Raw genomic sequence first — 19,436 nt, forward strand, 5'->3', positions numbered from 1 at the left:
GGGGGGGGGGGGGGGGGGGAGGCTTCGTGGATGCTAATTTTCCTCAAACACACTCCTTTTTTTCTGCGCACGAGGGAGAAAAACAATAATTTTGGTATTATAGAAACATTTGCGAGATTTATCATTTTTATCTGTCTGAAAATATAAACTAAACAATTGTTTACTTTTTGTGCTAAGTTCATAAACAGCAATGATAACTTGTCTGTATCGCCTTTTTCTGTTTTGATCTTTGGCGGCGGGCGATAATGATTTTCGTGTCTGTCTCTGTGTGTGTATGTTTGGTTTGTTAGCAAAATATCTCACGAACCACTGGAGGGATTTTAATAAAACTCCCAGAAAGTAATCATCTGATGAGCATCTACAGCTGATTACCTTTTGGAGCCACCCCAATCCAAGATGGCCGCCACAGCGAAGCAGCCTTGTCAAACACACAAATGCCTGTAACTCAGTCAGTTTTACAGTTATTGGACTAAAATTTGGCGTGGTAGTAGCTGAGAGTCATCCTCAACTTACACTCGAAGCGCCAACTGATCGGGCTAGATCTGTTCCCAAAACTTTGCCATTAACTACTGCAGTTAGATCTGTTGGTCTGTTAGCAAAATATCTCACGAACCACTGGGCGGATTTTAAGGAAACTTTCAGAACATATTCACCGGATGCATCTTTACAGCTCATCAGCTTTTGGAGTCAACCCGATTTAAGATGGCCGCCACAACCAACTGACTGTTGGAGACACAAAAATGGCTACAACTGAGGCAGTTTTACTGATATTGAGGGACTGTAAAATAGCAGGAACGGGTTTTAGAGAACAGATGCCTCCGAACTGCATCAACTGTACTTTCGTTTTACAGTCTCTCAATGTGAAATGTTTATAAATTAATCTCATGATGAGCCCATGAGGCTTTAGCCATTTTTAAACCAGAACATAGTGGTTCTTTTTACAGCAAGTCATTAATTCATGTCACAAGAGAGTTAACGTCAAATCTGCTTTTTATATCTGAGTATTTCTTTATGTTAGAAATACTGGAATAAATTTAGCGCAAAGGAAAATGTGTGAAATGGTTTGTATGAAATGCTTCGTGAAACATGAGCTACTGTAACCAAAGTGATGCTCGTAGCTAAATATGCTGTGCAGCACTGTGATCTTAAACGTCTCTAAATCCGCCGTGACCACACGCCCTGCAGACTTTCAAACTCAAAGTTTCGTCATTTCCTTCCGCTTCTTGAACTGAACACCTTAGAAGCGCATGAGATAAAACAGACCTCAGTGGAGCAGAACGTGCAAGTGGACTGTAATTTAACTGACCGTGCAGGATTTTTAAATGTTTCCCTTTTTATTTTTGATCTAAAATCTAGAAATCGTTACACCATCAGGTCAGCTGTGATTGCTTTTACTATTTGGATTCTTTCTCATTGTGTTGGGGTATTTTATTAAAAAATGCCATGGGAGTCAGGAATTTTTTTTTTGCTGTTTTTAGAGTTCATCTGGCTTCAGACTGCTTTTGTTTTCTTTTTAAATCAGCCTAAAAAAAGGTTAACTTTGGCTTTAAAAAAAGATCACAAATCTTAGTTGCGTTTCCTCTTTCTTCTGGTTGCAGCTACCCAGCAGGAAGTGTCAGCTTCCGTCTTAGATGACTACCATGGAGCGGGTATAAGCGCTTCCTCTTTCTTCTCACCAATCACAGTTTCTGATGCATCGGCGCCATGGGAGCGTGGCGCGCGCTGCGGCTGGCTTTCCTGCTGGGGTCTTTGCTCGTGCTCCTGCTCATCATCGTCTACTGGGGCGACGTCGGAGGCTTTCAGGAGCTGAAACACAAGTCTGTCCAGCCCGCTGGCTGTGCCCAGATCCCTACAGGCTCGCTGCCGCTGCCTGCGTCCACCGATCGGACGCAGGCCGGTCCCCCTGTTGCCGTCTACGCCACCACGCCCGCGGCCTCGGAGGACATCCCCGGCGCGGGGCAGAAACAGAAGGAGCAGGAGGGGGAGACTGCCGGTGATCGTGAACAGAAGGCGAGGAAGCAGAGGGTCGTGGACGTGTGTTCTGGAAAGGATTCTGTGGATTTCCCCGGAAGGACTCGAGCATTTGAGCAGATCCCCATCAGGGAGCTGGACCACCTGATCGTGGATGATACACATCAGATTATCTACTGCTATGTCCCCAAGGTACAGCTGCTCTGCACGTGGATTTCTGTGATCATGTTATTGTATATGTGTGCTGCTACTACTGTACTTCTATTAACCAACAATCTTTCCCCAGAAAGATTTGATACTTACGCCATCAAAAAAATCCCTTTTCCTGACATTTTGGAACAAGGCGGGAGAGTTTTCAGAAACTCAGATGCAGAATTAAAATAGCCAAGACAAGGAACTATCTCCCAAGGCAGTAAACCTGAAGTAAGTCATCTTAAAATATAGATTTGAATAAAAACACTGACTGAAGATTTGAAATAGATCGTCTGGGCGTTCTTTCTGGTTGGTAAAATCCAACCGTTCTTTTCTTGGACATTCCAGCATCTGTCACCCACTGCCTGGAAAACGACGTAGCATCATAAAATCATTGTGCACATCGGGGAAAACACAGGGACTCTTCCGGGTAAACGTTTGCAAAATATATTTGGTCAATCAACAAAAAGTAGCCGGTGAAAATCCAGCTGAGTGAAGGTTTTATACGGCAGTTTTTGACAGCTACCGGCTACTTTTGAACCCCCTGCATGAATCTACTCCAGCAGATTAAATCATAAATGTGGGGGCGGCTGCTAATGTGGGTACAAAACGAGGTTTGCAAGTCGTGCGCACAAAAATAGGCTGTGGTTTTCAAAAAGTGGCCACTCAAAACACGACCACGCATCTCGCCGGTCACTTGAACAGAGTTCAGGGAGACTGAAAACAGAAAATGTCCAAAATCTTCCTGCACCAACTAATCTCCCAACAGTCTCAGGACTATATGGTCAGAAAATGAGTGCAAAAGCAACTACAGTCCAGTCAAGACTTACAATGACAACAACCCATTGTTTCACTGCTTACAAACATACAACCACGTTCTGAGTTCCTCTGGATGATTTCCCGTCTTTCTCTCCACTTCCTCCTGTTCAGGTGGCGTGCACCAACTGGAAGAGGGTGATGGTGGTCCTGTCTCAGTCCCTGATCTCCCCCTCCACAGGCAAACCTTACACCGACCCGGAGGCTGTGCCCGCTGACCTCGTGCACAACTCCTCTCTCCACCTCACCTTTGCAAAGTATGAAACACAGTTCATACAGATGGGGTTTTTTTTGTTTTTTATGCCATCCAGTAAATAAGTTTCACGTAAACGTCTCACCCTGCGTCGCCGCCAGAAATCGAGACAAATCATTCCAGAGTTCATTCCAGAGTTCAGAAATGTTCCCAAAGCCAAATAAAAACAGTTCAGTTTGTTATAAACACAAGGTCACGCAGGCTTTAACACTCTTTAGTCATTTTCAGAGGCGTGAAGAATATTTATATATATATAAATATATATAAACTTGGAAGTTAAACCACAAACCATGAGAGAGGATTTTATTTTAGACTGTCAAACAGCTGATTTGAGTCAATTGAGGAACATAAAAGCTACAAAATAGGCCAGAATTAAAAAATGTATTTTGTTCCATCACATCTCCATCACAGTGCTGAGATGTGGAGCTGCACTCCAGCTGTCTGATAAATTATCAGCGAGTTAAAAGACGTCCTTATTGAGCCGAGACTTGGAGGAGATCGTGGAAACGCTTGGTGCCGCAGCACAGGCGGTCCTTTCTCCTCCCCTCAGGGGCTGAACGCCTTCTTTCAGTCTGCAGCGTTGCACAAGAGGCATCTTTGGCCTCTTTCAGAAATGTTTTGAGTTTGTTTTCCACTCGTCTCCTGTCGCCACAGAATGTGTAAAATGTTCTGAGCAGTCTGACAGATACAGAGCAACAAGCAGCTCCAACTGAGAAGGTTTTATTTGATTGTGCTTCATGATTCCTTTTTATTTTATGGCAGATTTTGGCGACGCTATGGTTCGCTGTCCCGCCACCTGATGGCGCTCAAGCTCCAACACTACACCAAGTTCCTGTTTGTTCGAGACCCCTTTGTGCGCCTGATCTCTGCCTTCAGGAACAAGTTTGGAAGGTGTGTATTTGTTGAGCATTCTAGGAAAAGAATTGTACTTCACTTGTCATTTAAAAAAAAGAAAGAATCTTGTCACTCGTTTATTTAATTGTTGGTGTAGATTCTCAGTCATCAAGCTCATGGCAAAGCCAAGAAAAAATGTAAAAAGATCAACCCAATTGGACTTCCGATCTGTAGTTGAAGACATTTTGCCTTTCACCCGTGGAGCTTTCACAGTTTAAAACTGGAGAATGTGGCGTTCTGAGCTTTAAACTGCATGAGATGCTCCGTTTATGCAGCTAAATTCACGAGGATTAAACTCCCTCTTCTCGCAGAGACGAACAGATGAAACGCAGCAGAATTGTTCCGGTTTCACTGAAAAACAGCGTTGTGTAAACTGGGCCTTAGAAAGCTGAGATCCGAGACCTCCTCCTCTGTTTAAAGTTTAAAAGTAAATTTCTTCCTTCACATCCCTCTCAAACTTCTTCTCTGTCTAAAATATGAACAATATAGGTCATATGAAAAGACAAAGAGCCTAATGACTCTCCAGTGGGAGGGGAGGGAGTTTAATCCCCAAGTTAATCTAGCTGCACAAAGGAGCATCTCATGTAGTTTAAAGCTAAGAACTCCACACTCTGCAGTTTTAAATAAAGAAAGCTGCCCAGGTGGTTAGTAAACTGTTGTCAACTACAGAATAGGTGAAGAATTATTTTGCTTTTAATCAGTTCATAAAACATGCGCGTGTACTTCTGTGTTAAGGCCCAACGAGGACTTCTACAGGCACTTCGGTTCGGTTATGCTGCGTCGCTACGGTAACGTGTCCGAGGGCTTGGCAGTGATGGCCGCTGAGGCGTTCGCAGCGGGAATCAAACCAACGTTTCATCAGTTCATATCGTACCTCCTCGATCCCGAGACCGAGAAGGAGAACATCTTCAACGAGCACTGGCGGCAGGTATTTATAAATGCACAACCTCACGTGGACGTGGGCGAGCTGAAGTTTTATTTGACATTAATGGGTTTTTGAAATCCCAACGCTGACCTTTCCCTCTCTGTGTTGATGTCTCCTCAAATAAAACACAAGAAAGATTCTGTTCTGGTAACTCCAACCTGCGTATTATAGCTATAAATTAGGTTAGGTGTGCTGATGTGGACACTTTCTTACCTGTAAGCGTGCTGAAATAAGCCGTGATGTAATTTCGTTTATGAAATGTAAAGTGGGATCCAAAAGCCTTAGAAGGTAAATAATAAATACTTTTATTAACAGTTCTACTCTGTGTTTTTGGTCATCAATCATACTGAATCAGATTATTGGCCACATAGAAATGCAGTCCAGAGACGAGGCTTTAAAACAAACTAAAAATGTCAGACAGCTTCCTCAGCAGGTAATTGTGACGCCAGAGGGGTGGATTGATTGATTTCTAGGGATGAAAACTTGAACATGTTAGGAAGAAAACAAAGAAAACTGGCATTTCACAGAAGCGTGGGGAGAGCAGTTTACAAATATTTACATTTGTGACATTAATATAAGTTTTTACACCAGTAGATGATTAGTTTTCAGAAAGCTGCTGCTCACTTCGATCTGCAGAATGATGAACTCAAATCTTTACAAAAATTTAACTTTATTCACGTGTTCCCGGAGCGGAGGGAATTACCAGATGTAAAGTTTATTTAACAGAAATTCATAGTTTTACTCAAACAACATGTGATCCGTGCAAAAAACAAGGATGTATTTGAAAGTTTACATGCTTCCCAGAAGGAGGTTTTGGTGAATTGTTGTTGTAATATTGCATTTCTTTATTTATGTTACTATAATTTTAAATTATTCTGTTTTACTTTTTGATATTTAATTTCAGACATTGCATTAATAGTTATAATGCATTGTCCAGCAACAATTTTTTTGTCTCTAGTGTGATTATATGACATTTAGTGCTTCAGATATGTGTTATTAAAACTGTTGTAATAACAAACAGCTGTATTTTATTACATGAACATTTAGTTATGATAAAAATAAAAACATTTGGGTCATAGAAACAACAAGAGTTGAGTTGGGCGTCCAGGTTTTTTCACTCAGTTCAGTCAGTCAGACATTAATTGCCGGCTTTCTTTCTCTGCGTTGCAGGTGTACCGTTTGTGCCACCCATGTCAGGTGAAATATGACTTCATTGGACGACTAGAAACTCTGGACACAGACTCGGAGCATCTGCTGAAGCTGCTGAATGTGGATCGCCTTCTGCGTTTCCCTTTAGGGGCCCGAAACCGCACCAAAGCCAGCTGGGAAGGGGAATGGTTCTCACAGATACCCGTCAGTCAAAGGAGAGAGCTGTACAAGCTGTATGAGCCCGACTTTGAGCTGTTCGGTTACCCCAAACCTGACAGCGTGTTCCACCGGTAGACCAAAGACCCGGGCTCTGACCTGTGAGACAAACCTACGTGTTGCCTACACACTGGTACGCAGCCAGAGCCTGCCTTTTAACACCAGTCTATGATGCTACTTGACTCATTTTCTGAGCATACCTCAAATGACAAAAGTGCCTGTCAGTGTTTCGTTTTTTAAAAAACTATTATTTTATATCCCCATTGTGCCTGCTCATAGTTTGCATTGTCTTATGTAGTTGCCTCCATGTCGACAAGCAGGATTACTTTTTGACGATTCGTAATTAGGTTTTATTTAAATTATTTACACTGAGCACTACTCATGTATAAAAAAGCACAAATCTTTTGTGCCTGCTAAGTTTTGTTGAACCTCGGGATCTCGGACCTCTCTGCAAGTGAAGCAGAAGCAGCGAAGACATCTGTGATGCAGTGGTTCTATTGTAATTATTTATTTATTTATCCTTTATTTTACCAGGAATGTCCCAGTGAGGTAAATTATGTCTTCTTCCATGGAGTCCTGGTCAAGAAGGTGGCTTAATACAAATCAGGAACATTCATAAAAAAGACACGACACAAAGAGATGTCAAGAATGAGACCAGGAATACAACTATACTAGATAAAACCAATGATTTCTAACACTAGTTAAGACTAAGACCCACAATAAAATTAGACAAAAGAGATTACTTGTAAAGCAAATAAATGGTAGAGAAAATAAAGAATTTACCTCCATTAGAAGTATAATGTATAGAAGTTACAAACTCAAATGGTATTAAAACTTATAATAATACGTTGTTTTTATTTTAGTTTACAGAAGCCATTTTCACCACTTTAATAGAAAAGAGTTCCCTAAAAATTGTGACTAATAACTGTCCTAGCATTTCATAACAATGACTTTCTATTTCAAAATTATGACTCAGAGGATCTTTCTTTTCTCATTAGAGTGGTGGAAATGGGCCTCCGTACTAGTTTGTGTATAGATCTTTGGAGGTGTAAAAAAAAGGAATACAATTAATCCCTCCACGTTTTTCTAAAGCACAATAAGATGTTCTGGTTGCCCTGTTGTCTTTCTCCACGTGTTCCAGCTGTTTCCACAGCCCCTCCCCTTTTTGTTTCTCAATCGCCTCCCGTGATTTGTCGGCGCGCCTGTCAATCAAGCGACCCGCCCGCCTTGCCGCCTGGTTGGACGGATGGTCGCGTGACGTCACAACACGGAAACGTCGGGCAGTGACATGAGAGTCCGTCCGCGAATTTAAAGCCGTATTCTTGGGTGTCAACTCCTCGGCCGTTTACTGAGAGCGCGCGCGACTTCGAGGGCGATGTTGGACAACGTCGGACGTTAGCTAAGATGGACGCAGACGCTGGAAGCCAGGAGACAGTTCAGGAGCTTTAGTCCTCTTCTGTTTGTGTCGGAACATGAGACCGAGCACTTTAGGGGTCATGGGGGCTGTAGGACGACTCCTGTTGTCTCTTCTCCTGCTGTCCACGGAGGGACGAATGCTTCAGGTAAACTTCACAACGGCCGTGTTGCCGTTTCTCCTGTCGTCACCTGACTTCTCCGTGTTCCGCTATTTTTTGCGCAGCTGGTATCCGCGTCTATTTCAGGCTCCGGGCAGTAAAGTTGGCAGTAGCGCCGGTGGGTCGTGTTGAGAAAGTTTGGCTGGCTCACTGGTCAGTCCGAAACCACCGGAAGAAACTTGTGCTGCGCGTTTGTTAACGTTTGTGTACGCGCACCAGTCTCTCTCCGTGCTCGTCTCGCTTCTGGTTACCTGACTCTGTATGGCAGGCCGTTCTGACATATATTCAAACAACTTTATAATCACTTTTTTCCCCTTCCAAATAACTTTCTTGCTTTTAAAATAAATAAATGTGAAAGTCTTACCCTGTTAGTAGAAGTTATATTTCAGGGTTTCCACTGTAGACAGCTCCGCGATGACGTCACAGCCTGTTTGTGCTGTCTGACGCCATGTTGGAAGATGAGCTCCAGTAGGTAAACGAAGAGCGATTGGTGTTGATTCAACCGTTTTGCTCGGTTTATTGGCTCAGACGGACGACCAGAGTCCCTGCGGTTCTTTCTAAGCGAGGAGAACAAACACAGGAGGTGCTCGGGTTAGTTGCAGGTCTGATTGTGTTAGAAAACAGCAGATATTCCTCTTTGTTTACAACCAAATTTGAGGATCATCTACAGAAGTTAGAGTTTAGAATATCTCGGCCCATTTAATCACTCCACTTTTTAAATTTTTATTAAGCCAAATCTGCACAATATGTCAAAAATCTGTCATCTCCATATCTGTGCGTGCAACATCAGTACTAAAGAGCTGCTTAGACCGCAGTTTAGGCTGGTTTAAGTGATGGTGGCTGAGCTGCTGCAGAACCTGGAGAGAGTCATGATGACAGAAGAGTGAGGAAAATTGGATTTGTCACAAATTAAATCATTCTGGCAGCTTTCAGCCAAAATGTTGCAATCCTATTATTTTCTAATTTAGTGCAGCCTTGGATTAAGCATTCTGTGTGAATGTGTATGTTTGTTTTTTGTTTTTAAGCACCTTATATTAATGGTATTGTTTTGTCATTTTTACATAGACACACACATAAATGTGTTTTTGTACATAATATTTGTTTAGTTTCCCTGTCTTTTCTGAAACGTATTGATATGTGTGCATTTTGCATTTGTACTTTTTGCATACCCTCCTATTATATTTTTAAAATTCCTTACTGGAAAGCGTGTTGTGTTGCTTCATTTACAAAACTCCCCGTTTTAAATAAACCTAGACTCAGAACGAACATTGTGGATGTCTGAGAGAAAATCACAAGGAGAGATGTACATTTCATAAATCTAAAATCCATCTATAAATATCTGAAATAAGAAAAACAACAGCAGTCTGTGTATCTGAGATGCACGTTTTGAATCAGGAGGAACTGAATTATGGATGTGTGGTTGGAGGATGCTGCTTATCTATTATATGACACATGGGCTTGCCATAAATACGCCCCTTCAGTGAGTAAATACTGGAGTGACAGAAGGACACAGTCATGTTTTTCGGGACTGTTGCATGTAGTTTTTCTCAGCCTAACTTTAAGATTAGAAGTAAATCTTTACACTAATTATTGTTTTAAATCCTTGTAATGAGGAATTGTTTAAACATTTATAAACCCCTGCAGCAACATCCACAGACGCTCACTCAGCAGTCCTTCTCACAGGGTGCGGTTTAAGGAGGATATCCTGCTGAATCAGGAACACGGTACAGTTTTATTTGCGAGTCAATATTCACTGCAGGTATGGACAATCAAGTCCTGACACGCCCGTTTGCACAAACACACAGACACACACACACCAAACTGATGATGGGATGAAAGGCAGAGATGCACGACGTGTGATTGTTCTGTCTCACTGGTTTTAGGTTGGAGGAGTGAAGTCGGTCACCCTCCCAGAGTCCCTCCTGTTCATCTCCACTCTGGACGGGAGTCTGCACGCCGTCTCCAAACAGACAGGAGACATCAAATGGACCTTAAGAGAAGGTTCTTACACACACACGTCCATGCTGATTGCTGTCCCTTTTTGTTTTAAAATGTTTCTAATGAAGTTATTATTTTAATCTCCAGACCCCATTATTCAGGTGCCTGCCTACCTCCCAGAGTGAGTAACACACACCTGAGTGTTGAACTGAATAAATACTTCAATTAAATGAGTTGAAAGGCCAGAAATTGTCACGTTTTAGTCTTGTTTACTGTTAACGATTCATATTAGAATATCATTATGTTCAGATTATTTAAGTTTTAGTGTATTTTTTAGACCTAAATGTGTGTTGTTTATTGTTTTTATTTTTCCTGAACATGAAACATGATCTCATCTGTCTCTAAGGCTCTGTTTATTACTGTCATTAACATGTGTCTCGGTTGATCCAATCATGACTTCACAGCCCTTGGTGTGCTAGCTCCCACTCGTGATCTGATTTCACTTTCATGCTCTGTATGCAGACAGACAAACACTACAGTCCTGCACAAATCCTTACAGTTCTTAGTCCATAACAAAATTATTATAGTACTTTTCACGGTGCTTGTAGAGTTAGGGCATTCACTCAAAAATGACATATTATCATTAATAAACCTCCAAATAATTATTTATCATTATTGCTCCACACCTTAACACGTCTCTACAGTAACTTATAAATAGCTATAGTAACTATAAATGCAAGCTGCTGTGACACATCGCTGTTCTAAAATCTGCCCCATTATTGCCCTATGTTGTCATTATCCAGTGGTGTTCACTTGATTTAAAGCAAATTAACTCCTGCAAGCACAAAATGGCAGTAAATATTTTAAAGATAATGAGCCTTACTTTGGTGTGGTGGTAGCTGAGAGTCATCCCCATCACACGCTGCAAGCTCCAACAGATCACACGAGGTCTTTATTTGAAATTTTTGCACGTTTAGCGGTGGGCGACCTGCATTTCTTTTAAGGAAACTATTTTCATCTTTTGAGAATCTTTAAAAGATGGAGTTCATTATGTTCATTTATTTCATTTCTGTACTGCTTTTGTTGATGAGCTGCTTCACCTAATGTTTTCTTAGATCTTATTGTCTGTTATTACTAATGATAATTTGCTTTTTATCCTAATGATAAGGATCAAATTACACTCACTCTGCAGCGTCGTGCCACGCTGCCACAGATCTGCGAGGCACATTTTGAAGAGCTTTGCTGGAGGCTTTAGTTGTTTCAGTGGGTTCGACTTTTAAAGTGCTGAACATTAAGGTTGTTAGGGCTTCTGGAGCCATCTTAGCTGGAAACAGTAGTAAAAAAAAACAATGATAATCTTGACCCTAATTTTTAACTTCAGGCTTTCTCTAAATTATTCTTAAATTTGCTGTTTTCTGTAATTTAATCTTCCTCGACTTACTGACAGATTTTAAAACATATAAGCCTAAGTAGCTCCAAATTTATCTTCTAATCTTATTAACTGAGTTCAGATTGTCCAGCTCTTAACTCTAAGTGGATTTTGTTACTTTCAAATATTATGTTTGACCGGAACTGTACATTATTTGTGCATCTTTATTTAATATAAAAGGCTTAAATTGAAAAAAAGTGAAAGTAGAAATGATCCCACAAGCTTATACTTCCTTTTTTTAAATGTATTCTTTCTACCTAATGTTTTTTGTTTGTAAATATTTGTCATTATTTTAGGCCAGGTTTCCTCCCAGACCCCAACGATGGCAGTCTGTATGTTCTTGGTGGAAAGCACAAAGAAGGCCTGATGGTAGTACTATTACATATTGGTGTCAGTTGTTGCTTCTGAGTTTTATTTTGTAAATCACACATTTATTTTGTTTTGTTTTTTTCTGCAGAAACTGCCTTTTACCATCCCAGAGCTGGTTCAGTCAGCTCCCTGCAGAAGCTCCGACGGCATACTCTACACAGGTCAGACTCAAAGCGTTTGTGCACGTTGGACGGTTGGAAGCGCTCAGAACGGGGATGTATAAATACTTGACCTCGCCTCTGTGTGTCTACGTACGTGCAGGGAAAAAACATGACGCATGGTTCGTAGTAGATCCTGAAACGGGCGAGAAGCAAACGAGTTTAACCACATCCTCCTCCGAATCCATCTGCCCCAACACTCCTCTGCTCTACATTGGGCGCACAGGTTCGGCACAGAGCCGGCGAGCGGACGTGACGGCTGCTGCCCGACGTTAACGAGCGTTTGTTTGTTTTACAGAATATGCGGTCACCATGTTTGATACTAAAACACAAGAGCTGCGATGGAACGCTACGTACAACGATTACTCTGCTCATCCTTACGATGAGAAGCAAGGCTACAGTACGTCCACACACTTTGTTACACAAACATCAGGTTAATTAAGTAGTTTGTTCATCCTGTGAACCAATAAAAACCTTGAAGAACTGGTTATATTAAAACAATAAAACACTTTCAGTATTTATTTAAGAAAGTGATGCATGTGAGGTGACTGATTGTAGCATAAAAAAATTGCTTTTTTTAATTTAAACTTTTTCCCTTTGTTTTGAATACCATGAAAAAAATCAATCTTAAATCTAACCCTACGATGTTTATAGTTTTTCTTTCTAACCCTCTGTGTGCACCTTTTTGTCCAGAAATGGCCCATCTGGTGTCGAGTGGCGACGGTCTTGTTGTGACGGTTGACAGAGAGTCAGGTAGGGGGCGCTGTGCTGTTCAGCGGTCAGGATTTTGCCAGATTTGCCAGGAATTTAAGCGTCGCATTATGATGTTTCTTTTCAGGCGACGTTCTTTGGACTCAAAACTACGGTTCACCCGTCGTAGGGGTGTACCTTTACTACGAGGACTCTCTGAGACACGCCCCTCACCTGTCCCTCGCCTTGGAGACGCTGCGCTTCCTCACCTTCTCCTCCGCCAAAGACCAGGCAGACGCTCACTCCACCCTGAAGTGGAGCTATCAGTTCGTGAAGGAGCAAGCCAGCGCTCAAACACAACTAGTGTAAGAGAAACGAACACTCATCCCTCTTTGGTTATGCAGCGATTTGGGATTTTTATCAATGTTAGTGTTTGTCTGTAACCATAATACTTCATGAACTGCTGGACAAATTTTAATGAAACTCAGAAAGAAATGTCTATGCAAACAAATAAGTATTTGATTCAACCAAATAACCCAGATTTTGTTCCCTGCAGACCCACTCTCTATGTTGGAAAGTTAGACTCCCACCTCTACGCTTCGACTTCGCTTGTCCACCGCGGCGTCTCATTAGTGGTGAGTGCAGCACGATAACATCGTCCTCAAACATCAGTATCACTGCCCTCTCCTCATTAGACAAATTACTGAAATGGCACGTTAGATCACGTATCGGAGGGCAGTGATTGATGTTGGGTCTGTGCTGTTTGTTGCCATGGCAGCCTCGAGGACTGACTCTGGCGCGGATTGAAGGTCCGCTGACAGCAGGAGTGACGGTCAGTCAGAGAGGGGAGTGTGAGATCACACCGTCCACTGATGTGCAGTATCCACCGGGGAGCAGCCTGAGAAACCACTGGCTACTAATAGGTAAAAAAAAAAACCTGTCAGTGTCCACAGAGGGATCCAGGAACATAAAGAAATGAACACGTGTGCGGTTAAATCAAAAGGTTTAGAAGTGGGATTCTGTGAAAAAGGTTAAAAACAATTCATGTCTTACCTGTAGTAGATAGCTCTTTGAACAATCTCAGTTTGGAGATTTTAATTCTGACCAGATTGACAAGTTAACTTCAACTAGTCTCAGTGGATCAAAGATTAAAGAGGATTGATGCCAAAACAGCTACTAAATTAAAAATCTTATGCCTGTTCATGCAAACACTACTTTATAAATCCTTACATCACCGTCAGATAACATGGTTATTTGTTGAAAGTGCCTCAGGCTGCACCAAAAGTGCTACTGCTAGCTGCTGCAGCTATTTCTGTTAATTCTCTGTAAATAACTTGTTAATGCAAAAAGTGAGTGATGTAAAGGTACTACAGCAGGTAAGATATTTATTGTTCAAAACCTTTCCACGAAACTCAACTTCAAAAGATCTGAACTATGCCTTTAAGCTTCATTTTCCCCCCCTGCCCTGACTACAGCAGATGTTTGTACTTATTGTAAATAATGTATTTATTTACGCTGAAGGCCACCATGAGCTTCCTCCTGTGGCCCACACCACCATGCTGAGGGATTTCCCAGCAACCCTGCAGAACTCTGGTGAAGCGGTCATCCCGCCTCGCTCCTCTGCCTCCTCAGTTTCCCCTGAATCCTTCGACCATCAGCGTTACGTGAGTCATCGCTCCTTCTTTTGCTTCTCGTCACAGCAGCCTAAACCTGAATGTGTGTGTGTGTAAACACCCACGCACTATTTGGTGATCAGCTGCTCTGTAAAACTTGTGTAAAACAAATAACACAGATTCAAAAACTGGTTGCTTATCGTGCATCCGTTGCATCTTCTTTTGTTGTTTTTAGTTTCAGACAGCTTCAGGAAGCCATAGTGATGCTAACGCTAACAAAGGGGGTTCTGATGGGAAAGTAGCCGGGCCGGCTCAGAAACCAGCCACTGTGCTGCCTTTGTACATGACTCAGGACCGGCTGACGCTGCTTGTCCTGACAGTCCTGCTGGGAGGATGGGTCGCCTTCGTGTTCACGTGTCCCCATGTGAGTTTATCGTGCTCGTTTGTGTGCATTTAAAACACTTTTTCAAGTACATGCATGTTCTCTTCTCTCTCATCTTCATACAGCAAATGTGTAGCTGGAGCCATAGTAGCCCAAACTAGAGTAAAGACAGGGAATCGAGGGAAACAAATGTACATTTACAACTGATTAACATTTGGAGCCAAGTTAATTCAAGATGGCCACCACAGCTGGTTGACCTCAGCAAACACAAAAATGGGTCCAACTCAGTCAGTTCAGCAGACATTGAGCTAATATTTGGTGTGGTAGTAGCTGAGACTCATCTCCAACATCGCCAAGATCAGAATGAGTCTGCTCCAAATATAACATTAACATCTTCTAAGATGGAGTGTAATAATGAATTCAGATGTTTTATTGTGTACACTCCCACGGGATGTTGTCATTCAGTTTATAGAAATATGAACAAACCTGTGAAAATAATATATTATCCCCTTGGTTGGTTGGTAAAATGTTGTGACTTTGTGGTTGGAAACGAAGCACTGAAGCTCCAATATCTTCCATTTAGCACAAGAGTCCAGCTCCGATGACCCACAGTCCTTTGGGAGAGCTCTCGGAGCAGATGTCAGTCAGTGTTTACAGCAGCTGTAGTTACCCGTCTGTGTGTTCACTGAAGCACAGCAGAGGGGGGTCAAGATAGACCTTCAAGACGTATTTGTAGAACTTTTTGACACAACTCCACTTTCTCCCCGAGATTACTCTTTGAAACGCTTCGTTCTTGTGTGTTTCTGCAGCGGAAAGCCCAGCAGCTGAAAGCTCAGAGGCAGCTGGACGAGGCTTCAGAGCCCCGCCTCCATCGGATGCAGACAAACATTCAGCCGGTGACCCTGGTTCCTGCAGACAGCAGCCTGTTTACTGACTCAAACATCACAAGTGGTACGTCCCTTCATGGTTTTACGGCGATTCGAGATCGTTTTTCATTTGTTCTCTTTGTGTTTAAAATAAAATATTATAATAATTACAGGTATAAAAAACATTTTAATTGTTGTTTTTATGATTAACATGAACATAAAGTACAGATTCTGTTAAACACTTTTTTGTGTTTAGGCTCTCCGTCTGCATCAAATGATGTTTCATCTAATAATCAGAGTCACAGCAGAAGCCCCTCAGATGCAGATAATAGTTCAGGTGATCACAAACCAGGAGGTAAGACACCAACGTGTCTCTTCGTGGGTTTCTCTCTCTTTTTTAATGTGCTTACAGGTTACAGATGAACAGTAGAAAGTTTTATTATCTAACTCTGGATAGGTGAAAAAAACTCTCTTTCCACCTTTTTTGCAGAAGACAACAGTAATGAAGTTCTGGTAGGAAAAATCTCCTTTGCTCCCTCTGAGGTGCTCGGACACGGCACAGCTGGAACGTTTGTTTTCAGGTACGGTTTGTGAAGCATTTTAAACAAACAAACAAAAACCCTTTCTACTAATACAGAGAATATAGATAGTTTTAGATAAACTTGGTTGTTTTCAGACATGTTTGTAACGTGCTGAAGGTGTTTACTCGAACGTTAGGGGGAAATTCGATGGGCGCCACGTAGCCGTCAAGCGAATCTTGCCGGAGTGCTTCGAAGTAGCAGAGCGCGAGGTGCAGCTTCTCCGGGAGTCCGACACGCACCCGAACGTCATCCGGTACTTCTGCACGGAGAGGGACCGCCTCTTCACCTACATTGCCATCGAGCTGTGCGCTGCGACGCTGCAGCAGGTGCAGGGTTCAGCTCTGAGCGTGAAACGTATCGACGCCCCTGATGAGGAGCTAACACACCTGTCGTTTGATTGTTGTCTCTGCAGTATGTGGAGGATCCATCTTGTTATCTTGAGCTGAATTCTATAACTCTGCTGGAGCAAACCATGTGTGGCCTTTCTCACCTCCACTCGCTCAATATAGGTCTGAAATCCACCCACAGCCTCTCAACACTACAAACCACTTTAAATCCACACTGAAGGAAGCCATCATCATTCTGAAAATCCCTTCTTTCCTCATTTAGTCCATCGTGACCTGAAGCCTAGAAATATTCTCCTTTCTGGTCCAAGTGCTCTGGGTCAAGTTCGAGCTCTCATCTCAGACTTCGGTCTCTGTAAGAAGATCCCAGACGGTCAGAAGAGCTTCTCTCTGCGGTCCGGAATACCAGGAACTGAAGGCTGGATCGCTCCCGAAGTGCTGAGAGACACACCTGGAAGTAAACCAGTAAGCTGCACACAGACACATCAGAATTAAAATTCAACTAAACTTAGACTCCAAAATGATGACATTAAAAGAAAAATGGAGTTCAAGTTGTAAAAAGTGCTGAAATCCTCAGACCAGCTTGTTCTCCTGTCTTCTTTGCAGACGTCAGCTGTGGACGTGTTCTCCGCCGGCTGTGTGTTTTACTATGTGGTCAGCAGGGGGCAGCACCCGTTTGGAGACTCGTTGAGACGACAAATCAACATCCTGTCAGGAGAATATTCACTCGTCCACTTCATGGAGGATATTCACGGTGAGGGTAGTGCTGTGTGTGAGGTGTTTAATGTCCAGGTTTGTGTCTCTTAAATCGCTAAATCTGGAACAAAACTTCTCATCTTCTGAGGTTCTTGTTCATGGTCCCTTTCTTGTTTTTTCAAGAAAAAACAGGATTTGCTGCCGAGCTTGAGATTCTTGCCTTGATTTGTGATAAAACACTGGACAAACTTTACCTTTTACAGTCAAATATTTTGCTACACAGAGGAGTTTATAGTTTATAATTCCTGCCCAGGTTCTGTAGCTGTAAATGAAGCTCAGATTCTTAATCTCAGTAGATGTGGACAAAAATATTAATTCTGGTCAGTCCATAGTGTCTAATTCCTGAAGTTTTAAGGTTTGATCAAATGCAGCCGTAGCACCTGGCAGCTCTTCTAAACGAGCCTTACTTGTTTCGTCTTTAATTGTATGAATCTGAACTTTAACATTTAACAGCTCAGGTCTGCAGAGTCTCAGATGTAGCTTTTGGGGCATTTTATTTTATTTTTTTCAGTTTTTCTGAGCGCTGCACAGTTTGACCCTGAAGTATATTTGCCCGAACATCCTCTCCTGGGGAAAGTTTCAGCTGCCTGAGATGTTTTTTTCTGTTCTGAATAATCTTTCTGACTGCACAACGATTCGCTCCAAACTGTTCGGAAACGTTTTCTCTCACTGCCGAGCACGACGGGCACCAGTAATTGCTTCAGAAAAATAATTTCTGCTTTCCTTTTTGGCATCAGGCTAACACATCTGAGCGCTCCAAACCTCTGCTTTATTAGAGGTTTTTGCACCTGTTTTTGATCAGTTAATTAAGTGCTTTTAATGAGCAGCACCTGGCTGCCGCTTTCCTTCTTAAAGGGACGATTCGGATCAGAATCTGTGGAAAGATTATGAACGCCTGAAATTTGAGTTATTGTTTATTTTTCTAAGAAACCTGCACTTAGTTTTTAACATACTGCTTCTGTATTTTGATGTAACTCATCATCATCAACTTGATACAGGATGTTTCAGAAATGAAAGTGGGTGTACTTTACTCTTTCTGTATAACATGATCAATAATTTATGACTAAATTTTGTGGAAATGTGAAAAACCCCCTTCGGCTCGCTCGGACAGAACGATGTGTCCGATTCATCCGGTTCCCACAATGTCTGCATAAAAATGCTAAATTAATCTAACGTCGTCGGTACGACGATTATGCTGTACCATAATCTGATCCGTGACCAAGCTGAAAGGCATGCATTTATCTTCTGGTAGATGATGTCATAGCGAAGGACCTGATTGAACAAATGATCGGCGCTGATGCCGAGACACGTCCCTCCACCGCCTGCGTGCTCAAACACCCGTTCTTCTGGAGCCCAGAGAAGCAGCTGCTCTTTTTCCAGGTGGGTTTAGCCCCTTTCTGTGGTCATTTTTTAAAAAAATGTCCCTTTCTGCTTTGTTACGAAATATTTTAAAATGAAGCTGCTGTTTTTTGGTTTGATCATAGAACAGGTGCTCAAAGGTAGAACTCCTTCGATGGAGACAAAGCAGTTAGTTTTTGCCGCGCCTGCTTTCATTAGTTTCACTGTTGTGGTTGAGAAGAGTGTGGACAGTCACATCTTTTCCTGTCTTATCAGCCATAAAGAGATTATTTGATTGATCAGGTTTATTGTGAAAATGTTTAAATCAAACAAAAAATTAAGAAAAAGAACAGTCAACACTGAACATGTTCAGAAAGTGTAGGAAGAATCAGAAATTCAGATCTTTTGAATTGGGGGGGTTCAGTAGAAAGGTTATGAACAGTTATTATCTTGCCTCCTTTAGATGTTTAAACTTATGATGAGCTAATGGCTAGTCTGAGCACAACCGAGACTAAAGTGGAATGCTGCCATCTTAAAAAGCTCCAGTCTTTAGCAGCTAATTTATAAACCATTTGACAGTCCAATCAGTTTTAGATTATACAGCTATACGTGTAAAACTCTATAGTTGTTTAAAAGCTCAAACAACAGCAACAGCAGATCAAAGATCTATCTGCAACAGATAAAATATTAAATGTCCATAACTTCTTCACAGAACCCCTAATTCTGAAGGTCTGAACTGTCCCTTTAAGTCTTTTCCGTGTATGTTTGTTTTGATAGGATGTTAGTGATCGCATCGAGAAGGAACGAGCAGAAAGCCCGATTGTGGTGCGACTGGAGACCGCAGGAAGAACGGTGGTCCGAACCAACTGGAGGATGCACATTTCTGTGCCCCTGCAGACAGGTACAGACAGCAAACAGGTACAGACAGCAGACGGGTGCAGGCAGCAGGCGGGTGCAGGCAGCAGGCGGGTGCAGGCAGCAG

General features: G+C 42.2%; 2 protein-coding genes across 4 annotated transcripts in view; both read left to right on the forward strand.

The window, feature by feature from the left end:
• LOC108230244 (carbohydrate sulfotransferase 12) overlaps nucleotides 1–7,204 on the forward strand; it is a 7,766-nt gene extending 562 nt beyond the window's left edge. For 2 of the 3 annotated variants that reach the window (XM_017406308.3, XM_017406297.3), the window contains exons 2-6: nucleotides 1,599–2,163; nucleotides 3,094–3,236; nucleotides 3,995–4,123; nucleotides 4,862–5,054; nucleotides 6,222–7,204. In XM_017406308.3, the coding sequence (XP_017261797.1) occupies nucleotides 1,705–2,163; nucleotides 3,094–3,236; nucleotides 3,995–4,123; nucleotides 4,862–5,054; nucleotides 6,222–6,494 (1,197 nt within the window). In that variant the 5' untranslated portion in view covers nucleotides 1,599–1,704 and the 3' untranslated portion in view covers nucleotides 6,495–7,204. Of the gene's footprint in view, nucleotides 1–895; nucleotides 1,375–1,598; nucleotides 2,164–3,093; nucleotides 3,237–3,994; nucleotides 4,124–4,861; nucleotides 5,055–6,221 lie in introns of those variants that run through there. The other variant, XM_037974743.1, reaches the window with a different exon arrangement.
• Nucleotides 7,205–7,654: 450 nt separating this feature from the next.
• The window catches only part of ern2 (endoplasmic reticulum to nucleus signaling 2), a 13,996-nt gene continuing 2,214 nt past the window's right edge, over nucleotides 7,655–19,436 (forward strand). Inside the window, exons 1-22 of the mRNA XM_017406245.3 lie at nucleotides 7,655–7,978; nucleotides 9,874–9,991; nucleotides 10,076–10,109; nucleotides 11,654–11,726; nucleotides 11,815–11,887; nucleotides 11,988–12,110; nucleotides 12,183–12,284; nucleotides 12,578–12,637; nucleotides 12,723–12,939; nucleotides 13,131–13,209; nucleotides 13,353–13,497; nucleotides 14,096–14,238; nucleotides 14,423–14,611; nucleotides 15,379–15,520; nucleotides 15,692–15,790; nucleotides 15,926–16,016; nucleotides 16,153–16,342; nucleotides 16,429–16,525; nucleotides 16,626–16,825; nucleotides 16,967–17,114; nucleotides 18,369–18,496; nucleotides 19,232–19,355. Coding sequence (XP_017261734.1) covers nucleotides 7,889–7,978; nucleotides 9,874–9,991; nucleotides 10,076–10,109; nucleotides 11,654–11,726; nucleotides 11,815–11,887; nucleotides 11,988–12,110; nucleotides 12,183–12,284; nucleotides 12,578–12,637; nucleotides 12,723–12,939; nucleotides 13,131–13,209; nucleotides 13,353–13,497; nucleotides 14,096–14,238; nucleotides 14,423–14,611; nucleotides 15,379–15,520; nucleotides 15,692–15,790; nucleotides 15,926–16,016; nucleotides 16,153–16,342; nucleotides 16,429–16,525; nucleotides 16,626–16,825; nucleotides 16,967–17,114; nucleotides 18,369–18,496; nucleotides 19,232–19,355 — 2,665 coding nt within the window. The 5' untranslated portion in view covers nucleotides 7,655–7,888. The remainder of the gene's footprint in view (nucleotides 7,979–9,873; nucleotides 9,992–10,075; nucleotides 10,110–11,653; nucleotides 11,727–11,814; nucleotides 11,888–11,987; nucleotides 12,111–12,182; nucleotides 12,285–12,577; nucleotides 12,638–12,722; nucleotides 12,940–13,130; nucleotides 13,210–13,352; nucleotides 13,498–14,095; nucleotides 14,239–14,422; nucleotides 14,612–15,378; nucleotides 15,521–15,691; nucleotides 15,791–15,925; nucleotides 16,017–16,152; nucleotides 16,343–16,428; nucleotides 16,526–16,625; nucleotides 16,826–16,966; nucleotides 17,115–18,368; nucleotides 18,497–19,231; nucleotides 19,356–19,436) is intronic.

Source organism: Kryptolebias marmoratus, linkage group LG3 (assembly GCF_001649575.2).
Source record: "Kryptolebias marmoratus isolate JLee-2015 linkage group LG3, ASM164957v2, whole genome shotgun sequence".
Classification (NCBI taxonomy): domain Eukaryota; kingdom Metazoa; phylum Chordata; class Actinopteri; order Cyprinodontiformes; family Rivulidae; genus Kryptolebias; species Kryptolebias marmoratus.